The sequence below is a fragment of the Bombina bombina genome, chromosome 3 (assembly GCF_027579735.1).
Source record: "Bombina bombina isolate aBomBom1 chromosome 3, aBomBom1.pri, whole genome shotgun sequence".
Classification (NCBI taxonomy): Eukaryota; Metazoa; Chordata; class Amphibia; order Anura; family Bombinatoridae; genus Bombina; species Bombina bombina.
In genome coordinates, this window is record NC_069501.1 from 846,194,246 (window position 1) to 846,218,745 (window position 24,500).

Here is a 24,500-nt window from a genome sequence, read left to right on the forward strand (position 1 = left end):
CTTTAAAAATTTGGAGCTGTTTATTTAGATTTAAAAGAGTGCTGAATTTCCTGTCTTTATAGAAACAAGTATTTCCTTGGTTTCTTTTCTTTCTATAGTAATTCTCAAAATATATATATCTCAATCTCTGATGAAGCGCATGTGAGCATGCGCGAAACGCGTCAGATCTAGCACACCTGTGATAGTGCTACTCACCTTGTGTGTCCAATAAACCACTTGGCATCAAGTTCCAGGTTCCTCGCTTCTTTCTTTCGAGTATCCTATATATATATATACTATATATATATATATATATGTTCTTAGGACTTCCTTACTAACCACGCTAGCTCTCTTCATGCTTGAGCTTATTAACCCTACGTGCAATTCTGTTGTTCTCTTATTGTATATCACTTCTGTTGGTTTAGAGTGCTTGATTTCACAACTTAGATCCCATTCTCATATTACCTGCCATGGGCATACCTCCTGAAACATTTGGGGGTTCCATGTGCAGTAGGGTGTAGTTGTTTATATCCTCACTCTACCAAATTCTTGCTACTTATTGTTAAGCTTTATGATGTTTTTCATATGCTTCTTATGTATAATGCAATAACTTGCTCTAATATGAGTATATTACCGATAACTTAGATCCTGTGTTATTAATCTGCGCAGGATATATCTCCACATTTTGGGTGAAGGTTCTGTGTGCAGCTGGGTGTGGTTATCTATAATATCTTTTCTAACAACAAAATATTGCTTTGTTCACATATGTATTATTAGGTACTTTGGTTCACCCTGTTTAAATAATTGATTTTGCTACCTTTTAGCAATTTCACACTGGTTTAACCTATATTGTGCACTACATTATCTATTTGCACATCCTTTGTTTTTTGGAGGATGCAGTATGTCAACATATTCAATTGCCTATGCCAATAAATTGTTACTTTGTTCACTTTAAAAATTTGGAGCTGTTTATTTAGATTTAAAAGAGTGCTGAATTCCCTGTCTTTATAGAAACAAGTATTATCTTGGTTTCTTTTCTTTCTATAGTAATTCTCGAAATATAGTCTATAAGGGTCTGCACCACTAGCCTTATGGTTCTTTGTAGGTTGAGTATATATACATTTTACTGTACCCGTCCAGCTCCCATTCCTAGCATTTGCTTCCCACTTTGTTTTTTTGCTTAAATATATATATATATATATATATATATATATATATATACTGTATATATATATATATATATATACTGTATATATATATATATATATATATATATATATTCATTAAAATTATGGGGGGGAGATAAAAAAACTGAAATTAAAATCCTCCATGTCTCAAAATTAAATCAATGTAAATATTTGCATAGGAAATTAGCACATCTAGGCAAGTATCCCCGCATGCTTTTCTCCAGAAATTCTTAATATACAATGTTTCCAATGCACAAGAGAATTGTGGGTAAGATATGCAAATTAGATATGCAAATTCTCAGTTTTTTTTTGCTTCAAAATACTGTTTTGACACAGCAATCCTTTTAACGGGATTATTAAACATTGTATATTAAGAATTTCTGGGGAAAAGCTTTCGGGGATACTTGCCTAGATGTGCTATTTTCCTATGCAAATATTTACATTGATTTTATATATATATATATATATATATATATACTGTATATATGAATATCTATTTAAAATACATAGAGGACTTTCCCCTATGGAACAAACATTGGTATATAAAATGTTTACAGTACATAAACAGTAAAATACAATATTAGATATTAAAATTTAATAAAAATGATTTTTCTTGTTTTTAGGTATTTGAGGGGAAAGGGCTCCAAAGTATATATGTATATAAACATGAATACATGTATTCACATATATACATATGGATATTTACATACATACACATATTTAGACATGTATATATATATATATATATATATATATATATATATTATACCCCTTTTCATTCAAATACTTGTCTTATACCATATACTTTTAAACCCTTATATCTTTTTATTTTTAATAGTTCTATGAATATTTTTTATTAGATAATGTATATATCAGTTTGTTTTAATGTATTTATATTCGGCTAGATTACGAGTTTGGCGTTAGCCTTAAAAAGCAGCGTTAAGGGGTCCTAACGCTGCTTTTTAACGCCCGCTGGTATTACAAGTCTGGCAGGTACAGGTGTACTGCTCACTTTTCTTCTGCGATTTTTCCATACCGCAAATCCCCTTACGTCAATTGCGTATCCTATATTTTTAATGGGATTTTCCTAACGCTGGTATTACAAGTCAAGGAAGAAGTGAGCGGTACAGCCTCTACCTCCAAGACTCCTACCGCATATAAAAGTCAGTAGTTATGAGTTTTATGGACTAACGCCGGAACATAAAGCTCTTAACTAAAGTGCTACAAAGTACACTAACACCCATAAACTACCTATTAACCCCTAAACCGAGGCCCCCCCCACATTGCAAACACTATAATAAAATTATTTAACCCCTAATCTGCCGACCGGACATCGCCGCCACCTAAATGATACCTATGAACCCCTAATCTGCTGCCCATAACATTGCAGACACCTACATTATATTTATTAACCCCTAATCTGCCGCCCCCAAAGTCGCCGCCACCTACCTACAATTATTAACCCCCTAATCTGCCGACCGGACATCGCCACCACTATAATAAATGTATTAACCCCTAAACCGCCGCACTCCTGCCTCGCAAACACTGATTAAATTTATTAACCCCTAATCTGCCCCCCCAACGTCGCCGACACCTACTTACAATTATTAACCCCAATAAAGTTATTAACCCCTAAACCTAAGTCTAACCCTAACACCCGCCTAACTTAAATCTATTTTTAATAAATCTAAATAAAATTACTATAATTAAATAAATTATTCTTATTTAAAAATAAATACTTACCTATAAAATAAACCCTAATATAGCTACAATATAACTAATATTTTAGGATTTATTTTTATTTTACAGGCAACTTTGTATTTATTTTAACTAGGTACAATAGCTATTAAATAGTTATTAACTATTTAATAACTACCTAGCTAAAATAAATACAAATATACCTGTAAAATAAACCCTAACCTAAGTTACAATTACACCTAACACTACTCTATAATTAAATTAATTACCTAAACTACCTACAATTAAATACAATTAAATTAAATAAATAAATTAAATTACGAAAAAAAAACAACTAAATTACAGAAAATAAAAAAGAAATTACAATATTTTAAACTAATTACACCTAATCTAATCCCCCTAATAAAATAAAAAAGCCCCCCAAAATAATAAAATTCCCTACCCTACACTAAATTACAAATAGCCCTTAAAAGGGCCTTTTTTGCGGGGCATTGCCCCAAAGTAATCAGCTCTTTTACCTGTAAAAAAAAAATACAATACCCCTCCCAACATTAAAACCCACCACCCACATACCCCTACTCTAAAACCCACCCAATCCCCCCTTAAAAAACCTAACACTAACCCCCTGAAGATCACCCTACCTTGAGCCGTCTTCCCCCAGCCGGGCCGAACTCTTCATCCAATCCGGCAAGAAGAGGTCCTCCAGAGGGTCCGAAGTCTTCATCCTATCCGGGCAGAAGAGGACATCCAGACCAGAAGAAATCTTCATCCAAGCGGCATCTTCTTTCTTTATCCTTCCTGAGCGGAGCGGCACCATCTTGAAGACCTCCGATGCGAAACATCCTCCTTGACCGACGACTAGACGACGAATGACGGTTCCTTTAAATGACGTCATCCAAGATAGCGTCCCTCGAATTCCGATTGGCTGATAGGATTCTATCAGCCAATTGGAATTAAGATAGGTAAAATCCGGTCTGGATGTCCTCTTCTGCCCAGATAGGATGAAGACTTCGGACCCACTGGAGGATCTCTTCTTGCCGGATTGGATGAAGAGTTTGGCCCGGCTGGGTGAAAACAGCTCAAGGTTGGGTGATCTTCAGGGGGTTATGATCTTCAGAGGGTTAGTGTTAGTTTTTTTAAGGGGGGGTTGGGTGGGTTTTAGAGTAGGGGTATGTGGGTTTTAATGTTGGGGGGTATTGTATTTTTTTTACAGGTAAAAGAGCTGATTACTTTGGGGCAATGCCCCGCAAAAGGCCCTTTTAAGGGCTGTTTGTAATTTAGTGTAGGGTAGGGAATTTTATTATTTTGGGGGGCTTTTTTATTTCATTAGGGGGATTAGATTAGGTGTAATTAGTTTAAAATATTGTAATTTCTTTTTTATTTTCTGTAATTTAGTGTTTTTTTTCCGTAATTTAGTTTTTTTAATTTAATTGTATTTAATTGTAGGTAATTTAGGTAAAAAGTTTAATTATAGAGTAGTGTTAGGTGTAATTGTAACTTAGGTTAGGGTTTATTTTACAGGTATATTTGTATTTATTTTAGCTAGGTTGTTATTAAATAGTTAATAACTATTTAATAGCTATTGTACCTTGTTAAAATAAATACAAAGTTGCCTGTAAAATAAAAATAAATCATAAATTAGCTACAATGTAACTATTAGTTATATTGTAGCTATATTAGGGTTTATTTTATAGGCAAGTATTTATTTTTAAATAGGAATAATTTATTTAATTATAGTAATTTTATTTAGATTTATTAAAAATAGATTTAAGTTAGGGGGGTGTTTGGGTTAGACTTAGGTTTAGGGGTTAATAACTTTATTATAGTAGCGGCGATGTTGGAGTCAGAAGATTAGGGGTTCATAAGTATAATGTAGGTGGCAGCGGTGTCCAGAGCGGCAGATTAGGGGTTAATAATATAATGTAGGTGTCAGCGATAGTGGGGGCAGCAGATTAGGGGTTAATAAGTGTAAGATTAGGGGTGTTTAGACTCGGGGGTCATGTTAGGGTGTTAGGTGTAGACTTAGAAAGTATTTTCCCATAGGAAACAATGGGGCTGCGTTAGGAGCTGAACGCTGCTTTTTTGCAGGTGTTAGACTTTTTTTCAGCCGTCTCAGCCTCATTGTTTCCTATGGGGAAATCGTGCACGAGCAGGTTTTACCCAGCTTACCGCTACCGTAAGCAACGCTCGTATTACAGGGAGAAGTGGTGCTAGATTTGCTCAACCCTCACTTTTCTGAGGCTAACGCAGCCATTCAGTAAACTTGTAATACCAGCGTTGTTTAAAGTGAGCACTGGTTGTTTAAAGTGAGCACTGGAAAAAAAAGGCTTGTTAGCAACGCAAGTTTTTACCGACAAAACTTGTAATCTAGCTGATTGTGTTTGGTGCAACGTTTTATTTAGCCTTAACCCTTTAGTGAGGATTTCATTTACGCTAACCCAACGAGTGCAAATTTAGTTTGTGCTTGTGCGATGGCATTTTCTTTTAAATTGTAAAATGCATGCAAATTACCCGGCCGGCGATATTTAGCGTACTACGTGTAAACTAGCCCTTTTGCAAGATGTTCTGTTTTTGTGCTTTAATAATACTGTTGTCATATCTTTTCAACCACAAAACCATTATGTAAAATTCACATTAACAACTGTAAGTGTACAATATATTTATCTTTACATAGATTCATCATGAGTGTCTAAAGTATAATTTATTGAAGCTTATGATTTCAGTAGATAGCAGCTGAAGTCTCTGCTGTATTGTTCAACCCAGAGAGTTTTTGCATTGTTAACACAGAGCAATTCCTGACTACATTTTCTCTTTCTGCCTTCTGTCATGTATTCATCATTTCACTCAGATCATCAAAAGAAAAAGCTTATGGGGCCGAATTATCAAGCTACGATCGGGCTGATTGACACCCCCTGCTAGCGGCCAAATTTACAATATGAGATAAACCAGTACAAAAATACACAATAAGGCACATGTTAATTAGTCACCTGGCTTTTCAACCCACTTGTGCCCAATGATAGCTTCACTATCATGTGATCTTATTATACATTCAGTAGTTCTGTGGCTAATTGGCTGTATTGGGCAACTAAGTGAACTGAAAGCTGATATGGTGCATACTGCAAACTGTTATCACCTGGCCAATGGCATATTCAATGGTGCCTCTGTCATATGTTTGCACTTTGCATTGTCACGTCATAAATATGGATCTTGATGTCCAACTTTATTAGGAAAGGCTGCGTTTAAAAGTTCCTTTTACTTGCAAGCAGGTATATGAAAAATTGTAGCGCAGGATATTCTGGTTGACTTAGTGAAGCAAACATCATAATACGCTTTTCTTACAACGGGTACCTTGCATTCAATCTTCAGTGTGCGGCGACGATCGCATGAAGAGGATCCTCCACACTGGATGGCTCTGCAGCCAATGTTCCTGCACTGCGGCCTCCTTCGCTCCGCGCCACCTTCGCTCCGGGTGGAGAAAGAAGATGTCCCCACGCTGGATGAAGATGGAGCCGCCTGGAAGAAAACCTTCACCACTGGAATGGTGAATACCTATTTTGGTGTTAGTGTTAGGCTTTTTTTTTTTAATTTTTAATTTTTTTTATTTTTTAGATTAGGGATTTGGGCGCTGAAAAAGAGCTGAATGCCTTTTAAAGGGCAATGCCCATATGAATGCCCCTTTAGGGGCAATGGGTAGCTTAGGTGTTTTTACAGTTAGGTTTTTTTTATTTTGGGGGTTGGTTGGGTGGGTGGATTTTAATGTTAGGGGGTACTTTGTAATATTTTTAATGCAAAAGAGCTGTTTAACATAGGGCAATGCCCTACAAAAGGCCCTTTTAAGGGCTTTTGGTAGTTTAATGTTAGATTAGGGGGGTGTTTATTTTGGAGTGTCTTTTTTTTTTTTAAATTTATTTATTTTTATTCGTTTTGAACAATATAAATAACAAACAGGGACTCGCAGGACCCCTACACAGTCTGACACATATCAAGTATATAGGTGCACAAAATCTATATCAAGTATCCTGTGTATTTAAAAAGAAAAAAGGGTGAGGAAACGTTAATGAAACATTTATGTTTGAGAACAAAGAATAAAGTCAATACATTTCAAAGAAGCTATTGAGGGGGGTGGGAGAGGTGAGGGGAACGAGGGAAGAGGGATCTTGATGAGAGGGAGAGGGGGAGGGGAACATCTCAGAAAGTCGCCTAAATGAGGGCAGGGATGAAGTCTCTTATGTCCTAACTGAAGGTATCCATAAAGTGTCATGTTTATCTTTCCAGTCAGCCCAGGCTAATTCAAATAAGTCTACTTTATCTAAACTATAATATATGTCTTTTTCCATTGTGTACAGGAAGGCCATCGTGTTGAGGATATCAGACCACCGGGGAGGGGTTACTTTTTTCCAAGACCTAGCGATGTTAGTTTTAACTGAAGACAGGAGATAGACACAGAAAATCTGCTGGTGTTTAGGAAGGGTATGTAAATTTAGGTGGAGTAGCGCCGTACCGGGGTTTTTAGGTATCATAATCTTGAGTGCCATCAGGGTACAAAAACATGAGTTCCATAGGGGTTTTAGTTTAGGGCACTCCCACCATGTGTGGAGCATATCGCCAGGGAGACCACATTCCCTCCAACACAAGGGTGAAGTCAGTGGGAACATTTTAGACAACCGCGTAGGGACCAGATACCATTCAGAGATTGATAAACAACTGTAGCCTTAGACACTAGAGGGCGCTAAAATAATCAGTGAATCTAACATGAATCTAACATAAATGAATGGATGAAAGACCAGCCGCACCTCTCAATACCAATAAAATGGATAAAAAGAATAAAAATATACGTGTGATAGACACACAAGAGGGCGCTATGACAACTAAGTAATACAAAACAAAAAATAGTTAATAATGTAGACAATGACAAGCAATGTATACGAATGGTTATGAACGGATCATGGACTCTCACCATACAGACGATGCAACAATTAATATTCTGTCCCAAAAGAATGTGTAATGTCCATATATATAATGTCCAAATGATGTAAGCAACACCAGTTGCTGCCGATGGTGCTGTACTGTCCTCCTGTGAATGCCCTCTTAGTTCCTAAGTGACCGGAGGCAGATCTATAGGGTTTGGAGGGGAAACAGAAGCGACAAATGTGTGTATCCAGTGTGATATAAACCCCCCTGTACAAGTATACTATGCCCAGGGTACTCACACTTTGACTTAGCACACCAATGTGCTGGTAGGCGCAGACTGGCTATCAGAGCAAGCCAGCTAGCTCTCTCCGGTGCACTCTCTCGCTGTGGTAATCGTCAAAGTCTGAGCCGCTGTGTCTTTTTAGTGCTGATCTCCAGCACCAGCAGGAACTGGTAACAGACTAGCTCCCAAGGATTGGTAATGAGGATATACTTATCATGGAATCATATGCGATGGTATAAAAAATAGATTTTAATCAGTGTTAAAAACAACAACCATACAGGAGGACAGTACAGCACCATCGGCAGCAACTGGTGTTGCTTACATCATTTGGACATTATATATATGGACATTACACATTCTTTTGGGACAGAATATTAATTGTTGCATCGTCTGTATGGTGAGAGTCCATGATCCGTTCATAACCATTCGTATACATTGCTTGTCATTGTCTACATTATTAACTATTTTTTGTTTTGTATTACTTAGTTGTCATAGCGCCCTCTTGTGTGTCTATCACACGTATATTACCATTCAGAGATGACTTTGTAGTAGGTTTCGAACATTTTTATGCAATGTAAGGTCTTTTTGGTTAAAGTAATGGACCTCTGCCAAGAGTTCACAGGAATGTGGATGTGGAGAGCTACATTCCACCTTAGTAGGTGTGTTGCCGGGACAGGAGGTACAGTGCCCTCAAGCAAACCGTAGTGTCTCGAGAAAGGCTTGAAAAGTTTGCGGCCCCCGCGCCAGACGGACTCCCATGGGGTAAGCAGGCGAGTAGCAGTAGGGTGGAATCTCCAGCTAGAAAGGAAACTCTTAATTCAAGTGAGTTCTAAATGGAGGAAGGGCGGAATGTGATTGCGAGATCTGTCCTGGGTCATCGAGATATAACCATCTTTACTGGACCTTGACCAGAAGTCCGAGACTTGTTTGACTCCTATTCGAGCCCACGTGTTGGGATGCGTTTCCGCAAGGCCTGTAAGAAGGCCCGAGACAGAAGTAATCGGGGAGGGATGAGGTGCGATCAGGCTACGATGCCGAATCTTATCCCAGACTGCCAGACATTCAAGAATTACGAGGTTATTTATGCCTAAGGGTCTACGACTATGGGCAGGGGTCCAGATTAAGTCTTTGAGGTAAATGTCAAAAGGTAATGAGGCTTGCTCAATATCTCTCCACCTGTCTTGTGTTTGGAGCACCCCCCATTGGGAAATATGTGTGACCATGGCTCCCTCATAGTATTTAACTATAGATGGGGAAGCTAACCCTCCAAGCTGGATAGGAAACTGTAATGTTCTATGGGCTATTCTGGGTGTCCTATTCTGCCAAATAAACTTTGTACACTCGCTTTGAAATTGTAATAAGAGATGGGCAGGTATTCTAATTGGGAGACACCTAAATAGATAGGTAAGCCTAGGAAGAAATGACATTTTGAGGGAAGTTATACGGCCCATCCAAGAAATAGTCTTGTGGTCCCATTCATTCTTTAGAGCGCACAAGTCTGCCAATAGAGGAAGATAATTGTCTTTAACCATTTGCTTCAAATTATTAGAGATCCTTACTCCAAGGTGAGTTACCCATTTGTTAGACCATTTTAAGTTGAACTTGTTTTGCAGCTCCGTAACGTAGTCTTGGGAGTAGTCCCACCAGTAAATTTCTGTTTTGGGAGCATTAAGCTTATCAAAGGAGAGAGCGCCAAAGGCCTCCAGGATTTCCAGAAGTCTGGGGATTGTGCGGAGTGGGTCTGAGGAAAACACTGTGACATCGTCCGCAAACAGGGCGATTTTGTGTTTGGAGCCAGATAGCGTGATTTCCTCTAGACCCTCGTCAGTACGTATTGTTTCAGCAAGTGGCTCAATGGCTAGAGCAAACAGTAATGGGGAGAGTGGGCAACCCTGCCTCGTACCATTAGAGATGGAAAATGGGTCCGATTGGAAACCCAGACCCCTGACCACTGCTGTAGGTCTGGAGTATAAGGCTTGAATCGCAAGGCACGTGTCAGAGGGAAACTTGAAAGCATTCAGAGTCTCCCAGAGGTAGCTCCATCTGACTCTGTCAAAGGCCTTCTCAGCATCTAAAGAGATGACCGAGAAGGGCTTGTTCAGTCTAGTCGACTCGCAGACAACATTAATAAGACACCTCGTGTTTTCCGGGCCCTCGGGGTTGTGTATGAACCCTACTTGATCCGGGATAATTAAACTGGGTAAAAGTTTACAAATATGATTGGCCAGGAGTTTTAAATATATTTTAATATCCACGTTGATTAGCAAAATCGGTCTGTAGTTGGGGCAAAATGAGGGATCTTTATTTGGCTTGGGGATCATAATAATGTCAGCTTCTAAAAATTCTTGCTTAAAGCTCCTTCTTGTCTAGCTAAACTAAAAATCTAAGGAGCAGCGGCATCAATTCCTGGCAGTAGGTTTTATAGAACTCGGCAGGAAATACATCAGGCCCAGAGGCCTTAAAGGGTTTGAGACGCTTGATTACTTGTTTAAGTTCAAGCAGAGTAAATGGGTTGGTCAGGGACTCTTGTTGTTCCAATGTTAAAGTTGGGATGTTGAGGGAGCTAAGAAATTGTCTAATGTGTAGCGCAGGGGCAGGGGTTTTATTTTCATTCTTTGCAATGTTGTAGAGCTTGGAATAATAGTCTGAGAAGCAATCTCCGTCTTTTTTGTTTTTATAGGAGTATTAGTTTAGGTTAAATTTTTATTATTTTGGATAAATTTGTTTATTATTTTATGTAATCTTAGATTTTTTTGAATTTGCGTTATTTTAGAGTTTTTTTTGTAATGTTTTTTTTTGGTAGGATTTTATAATTTTGTAATTTAATTTTTTTCTTTTTTTTTTTTAAATAGTAATGTTAGGTTTATTCATAGTTTAATCTTCATTTTTTATTTCAAAGGTAAGTTTTTATTTATTTTAAGGTAGTTATATTCACTTTAATTTAAAGTTAGCGGGTATTAGGTTTAGGGGTTAATAGTATTATTTAGTGTGTCGCAATGCAGGGGGTGGCGGTTTAAGGGTTAATAGGCTTATTATAGTAGTTACGATATGGGGGGTCGGCGGCTTAGGGGTTAATAGGTTTATTTAGGTGTTAGCGATGCAGGTACAGCGGTTTAGGGGTTAATAGCTTTATTTAGTTTGAATATGTTGGGGCGGCGAATTAGGGGTTAATGACTTTATTTAGTGTTGGCGATGTCGGGGGAGGCGGATTAGGGGTATTTAGCCTAGGGGTTTATGTTAGGGTGTTTTATGTAACTTTCTTATCCCCATTGACATCAATGGGGATTGCTTTATAGCAATCACCATTCCACAACTGTCCATTAATGTGTATAGGGAAAAACGTGCACAAGCACATCAAGTCAGGACTTGGCTTTTGTGCAGTATGGGGGTTACCGCACCATATTGCACAACACAAAAAGGTTTTTTGTTAACTTGTAATGGCAGCACTATGGAAATTTACACACCGGGTATATTGCATAACTTGTAATCTTGCTCAAAGAAACACGTGTTTTACCATTTCCCGAAAATCCACTTAAAGGGGGTGCAAAGGTGGGTTGATTTATGAGAATACCTATATCACAAAAACTGAAGATGTTACAGACGTGAAAATTGGTATTCAGAGTATCTTTTAAGAATAAAGAAACATTTTTTTTTATCATTTCTCGAAAATCCACTTAAGGGGTGTGAAAATGGGGGGGGGGGGTGATTTATGAGGATACCTAGATCTCAAAAAACAAATATGTTACAGATTTGAAAATTGGTATTTACATTCTCATTTCAAAATACAGAAACACGTGTTTTATCATTTCCCGAAATTCCACTTAAGGTCAGTGAAAAGGGGGGGTGATTTATGTGGATAGCTATATCTTAAAAACCGAAGATGTTAGAAAAGTAAAAATTATAATTTAACATCTTCATTATAAAGTAAGTTTACATGCCAAATTTCTTGCTCCTAACGTCAGTAGTTCTCAAGATATGTTTATCCCTAAAAAAATGAATACTCTTTTTTTCTCTTTTTTTCACATCTGACTGTTAAGTCATAATATATAATTACAATTTAATATTAAAGTAATTGTAAAAAAAAAATAAAAAAAAATAATAACAAATTTTTGATGTGTCGGATGGAATCCCTGCCCAAACTTAGCTGATTGTTTATCTTTTACAAATCACAAAATCTATGCGAGTGAGGCCGTATGCAACAGCTAGTTATATATACACAGTATAAATATATAGTATATATTATATATACAGTATGTATATACAGTATATATATATATATATATATATATATATATATATATTAAAAAGAGGTGAATGTCTGTGCTCAGGGTTTTATGCTGGATAATAGAAGTGGTATCTAGAGGTAAATGGACCACAATTCGTATTGCTCTTATGTAGGTATATACAGTTAGTTATGCAGTATCTACAATATATCTGTAATAATACAAATTATATGTTAAGTAATCGATGCAGGCCCAATTCAAAAGCTTTTTTCAGATACAATCTTAATCCAACACCAGGTCTATTATAAGTCAATGGGTTGCATACAATACAGTCAATTTGAAGACTACTGTTGTATCGGTTCCCCAGTGCCTGCGTAATCTCTGCAGCTTCTTCTGGTAAAGAGAGAGTCCTCTTGAACAAGTGGATCCTCCCAGTAGATTTCTGAAACAATAGAGCGTAGAGAAGCGCACAAGATAGGCACCCCTAGTGAAGCCTGTTTTGACTAGTGTATTAGAGCAAAACAAAGTAAATAGAACCACTCACGTGATTTAACCTCAATCAATATGAGGTATAGATAAGACACCGGTATAAGTTGGTACAGTCGATCTCTCCTTCTGTTTTCCTTTATTCCCAGTTGTCCCCTGTAGTCCCTCCAGTACTGTAGTCTCTTTGAAAGTGTAAACCAGGTAATACACTAGTCAAAACAGGCTTCACTAGGGGTGCCTATCTTGTGCGCTTCTCTACGCTCTATTGTTTCATATATATATATATATATATATATATATATATATATATATATATATATATATATATATATAAACACAATCTGCATATCCGCATCTCCGGACCATAAAAGAAAGAAGAAAAAGGTTAAAAATGTATCAAAAACTTTGTTTTGGAATTTTTTTTAAAATCCTTTGCATGTAAAAACATGAAAATTCAGTTACAAGCCTGTAACCAAGTAGAAACAACTACAGCCAAACTTGTTTCGGGCCCAATGTCTGCCCTTGTTAACTGGTATATATATATATATATATATATATATATATATATATATATATATATATATACACAATCTGAGCAGCCATGTTCTTAATTTCAGTTATAAAATATATAGTACACAAATCCAGTTAGGTTCCACTTACTAGAAAATACCTCAAACGTTATGAGGTAAGATCCTGCTTCTATGAGACCTCTGGTGTGATTGGTATGGAAGATTTCTTGACCTTGAAATTATTTGTCTTCCTTGCCCCTTGGAGTATGTCAGAGACCAGACTCAGGAGTGGGCTGTCAGCATTTACAGCTGCACAGCCTCCCAGTGACTCAGGCAGTTACCCCCAGAGAAACCCTGTTTTGGCAAAACCTCTCAGAATGTCTGTATTGTCTGTAAAAATAATGGCAGCTGCTTGTAATTCACTGAGTTAGCCCAGCAAGTTGGGACACCGTAAAGATAGTGAGGTGAGCCCAGCAAGGTTAGACAGACTGTGTTTAATCAGCAGACAAGTGAGCACAGTAAAGGCAGTAATTAGCCAGCAGGTGAGCCCAGCAAGGTGAGACAGGCTGGGTGAAATTAGCAGACAAGTGAGCACAGTAAAGACAGTAATGAGCCAGCAGGTGAGCCCAGCAAGGTGAGACAGGTTGGGTGTAATCAGCAGACAAGTGAGCACAGTAAAGGCAGTAATGAGCCAGCAGGTGAGCCCAGCAAGGTAAGAAAAGCTGGGTGTAATCAGCAGACAAGTGGAAACAGTAAAGGTAGTAATGAGCCAGCAGGTGAGACCAACAAGGTGAGACAGGCTGGGTGTAATCAGCAGACAAGTGAGCACAATATAGGCAGTAATGAGCCAGCAGGTGAGATCAGCAAGGTGAGACAGGCTGTGTGTAATCAGCAAACAAGTGGGCCCAGTAAAGGCAGTAATGAGCTAGCAGGTGAGACCAACAAGGTGAGACAGGCTGGGTGTAATCAGCAGACAAGTGAGCACAATATAGGCAATAATGAGCCAGCAGGTGAGATCAGCAAGGTGAGACAGGCTGGGTGTAATCAGCAGACAAATAAGCACTTAAAGGCAGCAATGAGCCAGCAGGTGAGACAGGCTGGGTGTAATCAGCAGACAAGTGAGCACAGTAAAGCAGTAATGAGTCAGCAGGTGACACCAGCAACGTTAGGCAGCCTGGGAGCAGCAAGCCTGCAGTTTCTGGGACCAGAATTAAACCCACAAGCTCTGTATAGCGCAGGATCTGTAGTCTACACACACACATCCCTATACAGACCAGCGAACAGTAGAATCAAATGCCAACTGACTTGTGCACATAGGCTACCTAGAGGACTGGAATATATAAGGAGCTGTTATCTGTAACGTTTAATTAACCCATACGCAGTACATACCTCATATCTGTTTAAGGTCAAAAGAGAAATCCTGCAAGCTGCTTGTTTGTACAACACATTGTTTTAAAGTAATAAAACATATTGCACCATGTGGAGCCGCTTGTGCGCTGCTTCTTCTTTCTATAGAGAAATAGGGATAGAACACCCTATAGAGATGCGCTAAGGTAAACAATGGAAGTCCAGGAACGATCAGGTCAGAGGCAGCTCTCCCAGATAGATGAATCAAAGGTCGATCCTGTGGGAAGGAATAGGAAGGCGCCACATAGGGTAATATCGTTCTTTCTATAGATTTTACCATACTCCAAGCTGGTACTGGAGAATCACTTTCTAAGAAGAAGCCACTGCATCATTTGTTTATTGGACACAGATTTGGAGCAAGGAAAAATGCAAAGTAAATCTGTCTTAGATTTACCTAATTCCATCTATTCCAAGTAATGGTAAACAAAATGATAACTGAAATACAAATAAAACAAACAGAACTGAAAGACAAACTTTGTATGATATTTATTAAAATAGCAAATAATACCTTCTATACATTTATTTATTGTTATAGACTGTAAAATGTATTCTATGCATTAAGATTAGTGTAGTAAGACAGTTATTCTACAAAATAACATAATAATGCATCCACAGAAATGACCAATTAATATAATTACACCCAATAGTATGGGGGATTGGTCATCATTCTTGGGTTCCAGACCCATACCTTTATTTATCTATAACAGATGTCTGAATTTGAAATAAAACAACCCCCGTCTATACTCTTCTGTGAAGCCTTATTGCTTTAAATTTATACCAAAATGTGTATTTTTGCAGTTTTTTAACAGGGGCTGATGATACGACAACCTGACAACCATGTAAATTATGCAAGAAAAGTCTTTTCTTCTACAATTCCCACTGCAGACTTCGCAGATGCAAACATTTCATGGTTTGTCAGAATTTAGTTAATTCAAGAAAATAATAATAGTAACACATCCAGACATAGGATTGTCTGTTTAAGTTGCCCTAGTGGTGGTGATTATATTCTGCTTTTATTTACGTTCTCCAGTAGCCAAAAGCAACAAAGAAGAAATCTTGAGCTGTAGTATTTTTTCTCTTTTTCCTCTTGTTAAGGATATTCACTTCCCAGCCATATTTCACATGCATTTCCATTCCAGCCTTCCCAGCATTCACAGTTTCCACAGCTACATATCCCATTGCCTAAAACAAATTGAACAGGGGTTTAATTATCACAATCAAAATGTACTACTTCAAATACCTTATTAAAAAAGTAGCAGGTCATAATCAAAACCCTTTAACTGCTCACTTAAATATTCTATTTTTTGTGGAGCACTTTAAATGTGATTTAGCAACCACTAGAAATATAGACTTTCAGCCAACTAATAGCATCTTTTCATCTGTGCTCTTAGCAAAGTGCTGCACACTGTAATCATGTTGTCTTTTATTTCTCACAAGTATTATAGTGTGCGAGTTGGATGCAGTGTTATACTCATCTGCACCCATTGCACCTGAAGATTCATGTTAACCCCTTTCAGAGTAAAGCATAAAACAGTTTTTTGCTCTCAAAGAGATATCCTAATTAAACAATTACATGTTCTAAATTGTCAGAACATGAATTACCAATCCTAACTATGTGTTTAACCCCCTCAAAGAAGTTAAACACATACGCAAATTTCTCCTTGGGAGATACAAATATTGCAGCTCTTAAAGAAACCCCCCCCCAAAAAAAACCCCCCACATAGGGCTATATTATGAGTGGAGCACTAATGTTAGCGCCAGAAATGTAAACGCAATCCCGAGATTGGGGTATTCCTTAGGTTTAAATCCCTATTAAAAGTGGTGTGCTTTTCAATTGACTGCCAATTTGTTTGCGTGAACTCCCGGTAATTTACGCTTCCCATATTTTCTATGGGTAGTGTTGAGCGGAAATGTGCACTCGTATTACAAGTTGAAAGTAAATGCAATCGCATTTACCGCTCAAACTTTTTACGCAACTTAAAAGGTTGTGTAAAGAGTTAGTCCGGAGGAAACAGTTGTACTAAACTACACTATTAACCTGTAAACAGCCACTCCACCCACATCGCAAACTACCTCTCTACATCATTAACCCCTTAACTGACACTCCCATATTGCAAACTACCTCTCTACACTATTAACCCCTAAACCACCCCCCAACATTGCAAACGGAACCTCTACACTAGTAACCCCTAAACCACCACCACTGCAAAGTAATCCACTAACATCTAACCCCCCTAACCTAACACCCTCTAAGTTATCCCAAAACTGAATAACCTTACCTATAAAAAAAACTATCTTTAAAAAAATAGAAATAAAACCTTACAAAAAAATAAAACCTAACATTACAAAAAAAATAAAACCGAACCAAAAATAAAAAAATGTATACCTGTTCTAAAACCACAATAATAAAAAAAACTATTATAACACTAAAATACAATAAAGCCCTTAAAAGAGCCTTTTATAGGACATTGCCTACAAAAATCAGCTCTTTTTGTGAAACAAAAATACAAGCTTCTAACAATAACCCCCCTGCCCTACCAAAAAAAAAATACCCACTCAAAAAAAAAACTACCACTAACCCTGAAGATGGTACTCAACAAAGATGAATCTGGGAGTCGGCACTCCATCTTCATCTGTCTGCAATCTCCTTATCTTTACCCTGGCGGTGGGCCACCTTCATTTCAGCAGCGCCCCTTCTTCTTATCTTTATCTCGGCGGTGGTCTTCATCTATCTTCAGTTCTTCAACACAAACATCCTCTTCATGCGGTTACCAGCTGCACACTGTATTTTGAATGTGAGGTACCCCTTTTATATAGGGATACCTTTGCATTTCTATTGGCTGATTTTCCTGTTCAAATTCAAATCAGCCAATAGAAAAATCTTTCATTCTATTGGATGATTTGAATTTGAACATGAAAATTAGCTAATAGGAATGCAAGGGTACCCCTATATAAAAGGGGTACCTCACATTCAAAATTCAGTGTGCGGCTGGTGACCACATGAAGAGGAAGTCTGTGTTGAAGAGCTGAAGATGGATAAAGACCGCCACCACTATAAAGATAAGAAGATGGAGCGCCGCTGGTCTGAAGATGGACCACGCCTGCATGAAGATAAGAAGATCGCCAATGGATGAAGATGGAGTGCTTCCGCCCGGATTAATCTTTGGTGAGTACCATCTTCGGGTATGTGTTAGGTTTTTTTGGGTATGTTTTTTTTTAAGATAAGTTTTTTTTTTCATGGGCAGCAAAAGAGATAAATAGTAGGGTTAATGTTAGAATCCTGTATTTTTTCCCCCCTCACAAAAAGAGCTGATTCCCTTTATGACAATGTCCTAGAAAAGGCCCTTTTAAGGACTATATTACAGTTTAGTGTAGAATAGTTTTTTTTTATTTTGGATAGTTTTTTTATTGGGGTTTTAGAAGAGGCATAACTAGTTAGTTAAGGTTATTCTATTTTGGGGTAACTTTGGGGTTGTTAGGTTAGGGGGTTTAGATGTTAGTGGGTTACTTTGCATTGGGGCATGGTGGATAAGGGGTTAATAGAGTAAAGCATTAGTTTGCCATGTGGGGTGGTGGTGTAGGGGTAAATAGTGTAGAGGGTTAGTTTATGATGTGGGGGTGGTTTAGGGGTTAATAGTGTAGTGAGTTCTTTGTGGGGGGCTATGTGGTAGTTTAGGGGTTATTAGAGTAGGGGTCTTATGGTGATTCAGGTTAGCAAGCGAGTATGGGTGTAAGGTTTTATTATTGTGATATTGTAAGTTCTCCTCTTCGCACGAGTCGGGTTAATGCTCAAGCAATAACCATTTACTTTCAACTTGCAATACAAGCGCTATCCGACTCACGCAAAGAGAAGAAGTTGAGTGGTGATAGTGTGCGAGTGGGAGTTAATGCTCCACTCATAATCTAGCCCATAGTAAGCTAGGATCAGCATACTGTTCTGATACTGGTCTGTCAATTTTTTCTGTCTATCTATCTATCTATCTATCTCTCATCTACTTATAAGCCTGGAAATGTATTGTTTTTTAATATGGGCATACACTTTTTTTGTCTGTCTGTCTGTCATCTACTTATAAGACTGGTTTTTAATATGGGCATGCACTTTTCTGTCTGTCTGTCTGTCTATCAATCTATTTGTTTATAAACCTGATGAGAAGGCCTTATGATTTGGCCTGGAAATACATTGCTGTTTTTAGTAAAGGTCTCTGGTTTTAAAAGTTCTACTGTTCTGTTTATCTGTCTGTCTATCTACTTGGAAATGAAAGAAAAGGCACTTTGATTTGGCCTGGAAATGCACTGCTGTTTTTAATAAAGGTCTCTGCTTATAAATGATCTACTGTTACATTTTTTTCATTGCTTCAGCAAGGTTATTAGCGAGTGTTGTTTTTCCCTTTATTTCTTGAGTGGAACAACAATGCATATGGAATGGAGTTATCTAGCTTGGGAACTACAAAATCAACCCAGACTGCTTTGATAAGCACCTGGATGTGCTCTTCACTTGTAAGTGGATTTATGCTGTATTTTCTATCAAATGTCTTTGTTATTCAGACTAGTGATTCACTACTGGGGTGCCCTCTCTTTTATCTTTATTCTCATGCTGTATCTATTGTAGTCTTGTATAGCAATGCAGAATAGGAAGGTGCTTTAGAAACAAATACTAATAATTTGTATTGTAAAAAATAAATAAATATGGCTACAAGCCATAAGCACACAGCATTTTGTAGATGAACTGAATTTGTAATACTTGTTTTGCTGCCAATTTCTGACCTGTTTAACAGACATTCACAATTTTAGCAACTATGAATAATTTAGTCATTTACATGTAAAGTTATTATCTGTTTATTACTGACAAATATAAAAAGAAAATGACCCTTTTTTCTTCTATGGCACAACCCATTAGTTGATTAATATGAATATTATGCACATTGCAGACTGTATTAAGATTTTGGCTAATGGCAGCTAATTGACATTTTCTTTTTAGTGCACAGCATTCTTTATTAGCAGGATTTAAAGAAACACTAAAAGATTAATAACAAAATACTCTAATGTATGTGTGTGTCCCATGAATAAAGGGTCTAAACTGGTAGCTGCAGTCAGCTCCGGACCAGCAATATGCTGCTAAACCTGAGATGAACATATACAGTGATTGATGGGTATGCACATATGCTACTCCTTACTGGCTCACTGGCCATGTTTAGCTCCAGACCAGTAATGCATTGACTGTCTGAGATAACGATTACTAGATGTTTCATAGATTTTCAGGGATTAAACACAAAGGTTTATATAGGTCCATATAGAGCTTGACGCCCCTTGTTTCCGGCGAGCCTGCACGCTCACTGGAAACAGAAGTTATAAAGCTGCGGTCTAAAGACCACTGCTTCATAACTTGTCCGCCCGCTCTGAGGCCGCCGACAGAAAGCAACCCGATCGAATACGATCGGGTTGATTGACACCCCCTGCTAGCGGCCGATTGGCCGGGAATCTGCAGGGTGCGGCATTGCACCAGCAGTTCACAAGAACTGCTGGTGCAATGATAAATGCTGTCGGCGTATGCTGTCTGCATTTATTGATGTGAAGCAGAGATGATACGCTACATAGTATCATGTCCGCTCGCACTGTGTTAAATATAGCCCATAGTTTTGTGCAAGCATATGTAGAATAAAATACTCTAATGCATGAGATCATTTTGATTTTTTTTCTTATTTATGATTACCTGTGCAAATAAGGCCATCATATTTGTCACATTCTCTGTCATCGCATTCACAGAAGTCTCCAGAAATATACCATTCTTGAGGGGAACAGATGCATTTTCCACAATGACAGGAACCTGAAAGGATATAACTTATTACTTGTGGTAACAATATAGTGAGCAGACCAGGAGAAAATATAAGCTTGGTAAAATAAAGCCCATTGGGTGTATTCATCAAAAGACTTAAAAGTAAACTTTAAATAGTAAAAATGTCTATGAAATTGCATAGCATGTTACCTAAGATGTTTATTAAATCATGTAAAGCAATCTCTATTGACTTACATATGGCTAGATTACGAGTTTTGGTTTAGAGGCTGTGCGGTGCTAATGAGCAGTTTTCACTCACCGCTCACTTACCTACAGCGCTGGTATTACGAGTTTTCAGAAACTCATCGTTAAAAGACAAGAAGTGAGCGTTGTGCAAAATTTTGCTCCAAATCTCACTCCAATACCAGCGCTGCTTAAGTTAGCAGTGAGCTGGTGTAATGTGCTCGTGCACGATTTCCCCATAGGAATCAACGGGGGAGAGCCGGCTGAAAAAAAGTCTAACACCTGCAAAAAAGCAGCGTAAAGCTCAGTAACGAAGCCCCATTGATTAATATGGGGAAATAAAATTTATGTCTACACCTAACACCCTAACATGAACCCCGAGTCTAAACACCCCTAATCTTAAATTATTAACCCCTAATCTGCCGCCCCGACATCGCCAACACCTACATTATAATTATTAACCCCTAATCTGCCGCTCCCGACATCGCCGACACCTACATTATAATTATTAACCCCTAATCTGCCGCTACGGACACCGCCACCACCTACATTATACTTATGAACCCTTAATCTGCTGCCCCTAACATCGCCGAACCCTACATTATATTTATTAACCCCTAATCTGCCGCTCCCAACATCGCCGACACCTACATTATAATTATTAACCCCTAATCTGCCGCTACGGACACCGCCACCACCTACATTATACTTATGAACCCTTAATCTGCTGCCCCTAACATCGCCGAACCCTACATTATATTTATTAACCCCTACTCTGCCGCCCCAATGTCGCCGCCACCTACCTACACATATTAACCCCTAATCTGCCGCCCCCAACATCGCTGCCACTATAATAAACATATTAACCCCTAAACCTGCCCACTCCCGCCTCACAAACATTAGTTAAATATTATTAACCCCTAACCTGCCGGCCCTAACACCGCCACCACCTACCTACATTTATTAACCCCTAATCTGCCGCCCTCAATGTCGCTGCCACTATATTAACGTTATAAACCCCTAAACCTAAGTCTAACCCTAAACCTAACACTCCTTAACTTAAATATAATTAAAAGAAATCGAAATAAATATTCCTATCATTAACTAAATTATTCCTATTTAAAACTAAATACGTACCTGTAAAATAAACCCTAAGCTAGCTACAATATAACTAATAGTTACATTGTATCTATCTTAGGGTTTATTTTTATTTTACAGGCAAGTTTGTATTTATTTTAACTAAGTAGAATAGTTACTAACTATTTAATAACTACCTAGCTAAAATAAATACAAAAGTACCTATAAAATAAAACCTAACCTAAGTTACAATTACACCTAACACTACACTATAATTAAATTAATTCCCTAAATGAAATACAATTAAATACAATTAAATAAAATTAGATAACGTACCAAAAAACAAACACTAAATTACAGAAAATAGTAAACAAATTACAAGATTTTTAAACTAATTACACCTAATCTAATCCCCCTAACAAAATAAAAAAGGCCCCCTAAAATAAAAAAAGCCTTACCCTACACTAAACCCACCCAATACCCCCTTAAAAAAACCTAACACTAACCCCTTGAAGATCACCTTACCGGGAGAAGTCTTCATCCAACCGGGCCGAAGTCCTCAACGAAGCCGGGAGAAGTGATCGTCCAGACTGGCAGAAGTCTTCATCCATCCGGCACAGAGCGGGTCCATCTTCAAGACATCCGACGCAGAGCATCCTCTTCATCCGATGGCTAGCACTGAATGAAGGTTCCTTTAAATGACGTCATCCAAGATGGCGTCCCTTCAATTCTGATTGGCTGATAGAATTCTATCAGCCAATCGGAATTAAGGTAGAAAAATCCTATTGGCTGATGCTATCAGCCAATAGGATTGAAGTTCAATCCTATTGGCTGATCCAATCAGCCAATAGGATTGAGCTGGCATTCTATTGGCGGTTCCAATCAGCCAATAGAATGCCAGCTCAATCCAATTGGCTGATTGCATCAGCTAATAGGATTTTTTCTACCTTAAGTCTGATTGGCTGATAGAATTCTATCAGCCAATTGGAATTGAAGGGACGCCATCTTGGATGATGTCAATTAAAGGAACCTTCATTCAGTGTTAGCCGTCTGATGAAGAGGATGCTCCGCGTCGGATGTCTTGAAGATGGATCCGCTCCGCGCCGAATGGATGAAGACAGAAGATGCCATCTCGATGAAGACTTCTGCCCGTCTGGAGGACCACTTCGCCCGTCTTCACAGGAGAGGGTCTACGGCTCACTTTTTGGCAGACTCGTAATACCGGCGCTATGCAAGTCCCATTGAAAAATTAGGATACACAATTTACATATGTGGATTTGCGGTATTTCCAAGTCTGGCCAAAAAGTGAGTGGTGAGCCTGTACCTTCAAGACTCGTAATACCAGCGGGCATTAAAAAGCAGCGTTAGGACCTCTTAACGCTGCTTTTTAATCCTAACGCACAACTCGTAATCTAGCCAATAGCCTTTATAAAATATCATAGCATTACATTAAAAGATGTGCTAGTTTATTTCTACTTTTAACTACACTTTCTGTGACTGGAAGACCTAGGATGAATGAAAGAGACCTGGCTTCAGATGTTTAGTGGGAAGGGTTAGGGGGAGCATGTGCAGAATTGAGAGGGCTGGGGGTAAAGTGGGCAGTCGCTGATACGTTTTGAAAACCATTAATTTTCCTGTAGAAAAAGCTATGGTATTGATTGCATGGCAGGACTTGGGATAGTTGTGACCTCTATTTTTTTTTCATTTCTGTTACATGCTAATTTTTACTGCACATCTTAAATATTCATGGTCAGATTACAAATAGAACGCTAAATATTGCTTTCAAGAAAGCAATATTAGCGCTCCACTGTGTAATACCAGCGCACAATAATGTACACTGGTATTACAAGTTGGCAGCAATGTGAACGCGAGCAAGCATTTGCATTGCTGGGAGCTTCTATAGGCTCCAATCAGAGATGGCATCAGAACCTAAGCAGAGCAAAGGGGTTAAGTAGTGCAGCGATGGCAGCAAATATAAATATATATGTATATGCTTATAAACATATATATACATATTACCACACATATATATATATTTACTGTGAACACACAGTTCCCATAAACCGCAATGTAAAGGCACTCCACCAACTTTAGACCCCAAAAACTGCCTAGTGCATTCATTTTTTTTATTAAAAAAATTCTAGAATTTTTTTTAAAATAAAAAAACTTTAAGAAAATTGACCAGAGATCAGATCTCTGGTTAATTTTCTGAGCACTAATTGCTACCGCAAGCTCACGGTAGCAATAACCAGCCATCTGTAATGCCCATTTGCAGGAGCACGATCATTTAGCGCTCCACTTGTAATCTAGCCATTACTTTATAAGTAATTACAGAGTTACTAGAGAACAGTGTTTTAATTTCCATCTTATCTTTTAGTATGCACTTAATTCTGGCTAGAAAAAAAAACTTTTTTTCTAATAGAGAGTACGAATAAAGCAGGATATACTGTAAAAGCAGAAAAAATATTAATAGGAAATAAGTTACTTAGGTTTGGCTAAACACAGGTTTCTATTAATTTCGGTAAAGTCACTACATAAGCTTATATGATGATTGTAACAGGATAATATATAAGGGTAGCCTGGCTATAGTTCATTTATCAGCTACCCTTTAATAAAAGCAACAATGTCACCATTTAGTAATGAAGGTTTAAATGCTATAATGACTACAAATAATTCATTTCTCATTTTAAAAACTGATTTGAGTCTCATTGTGACATTTCCACT

General features: G+C 37.9%; 1 protein-coding gene across 1 annotated transcript in view; it reads right to left on the reverse strand.

Moving 5' to 3' along the window:
- Positions 1–15,145: 15,145 nt before the first annotated feature.
- ITGBL1 (integrin subunit beta like 1) overlaps positions 15,146–24,500 on the reverse strand; it is an 803,636-nt gene continuing 794,281 nt past the window's right edge. Inside the window, exons 10-11 of the mRNA XM_053707807.1 lie at positions 20,394–20,507; positions 15,146–15,865 (exon numbers count right to left, since the gene is read on the reverse strand). Of these exons, the coding sequence (XP_053563782.1) occupies positions 15,774–15,865; positions 20,394–20,507 (206 nt within the window). The 3' untranslated portion in view covers positions 15,146–15,773. The remainder of the gene's footprint in view (positions 15,866–20,393; positions 20,508–24,500) is intronic.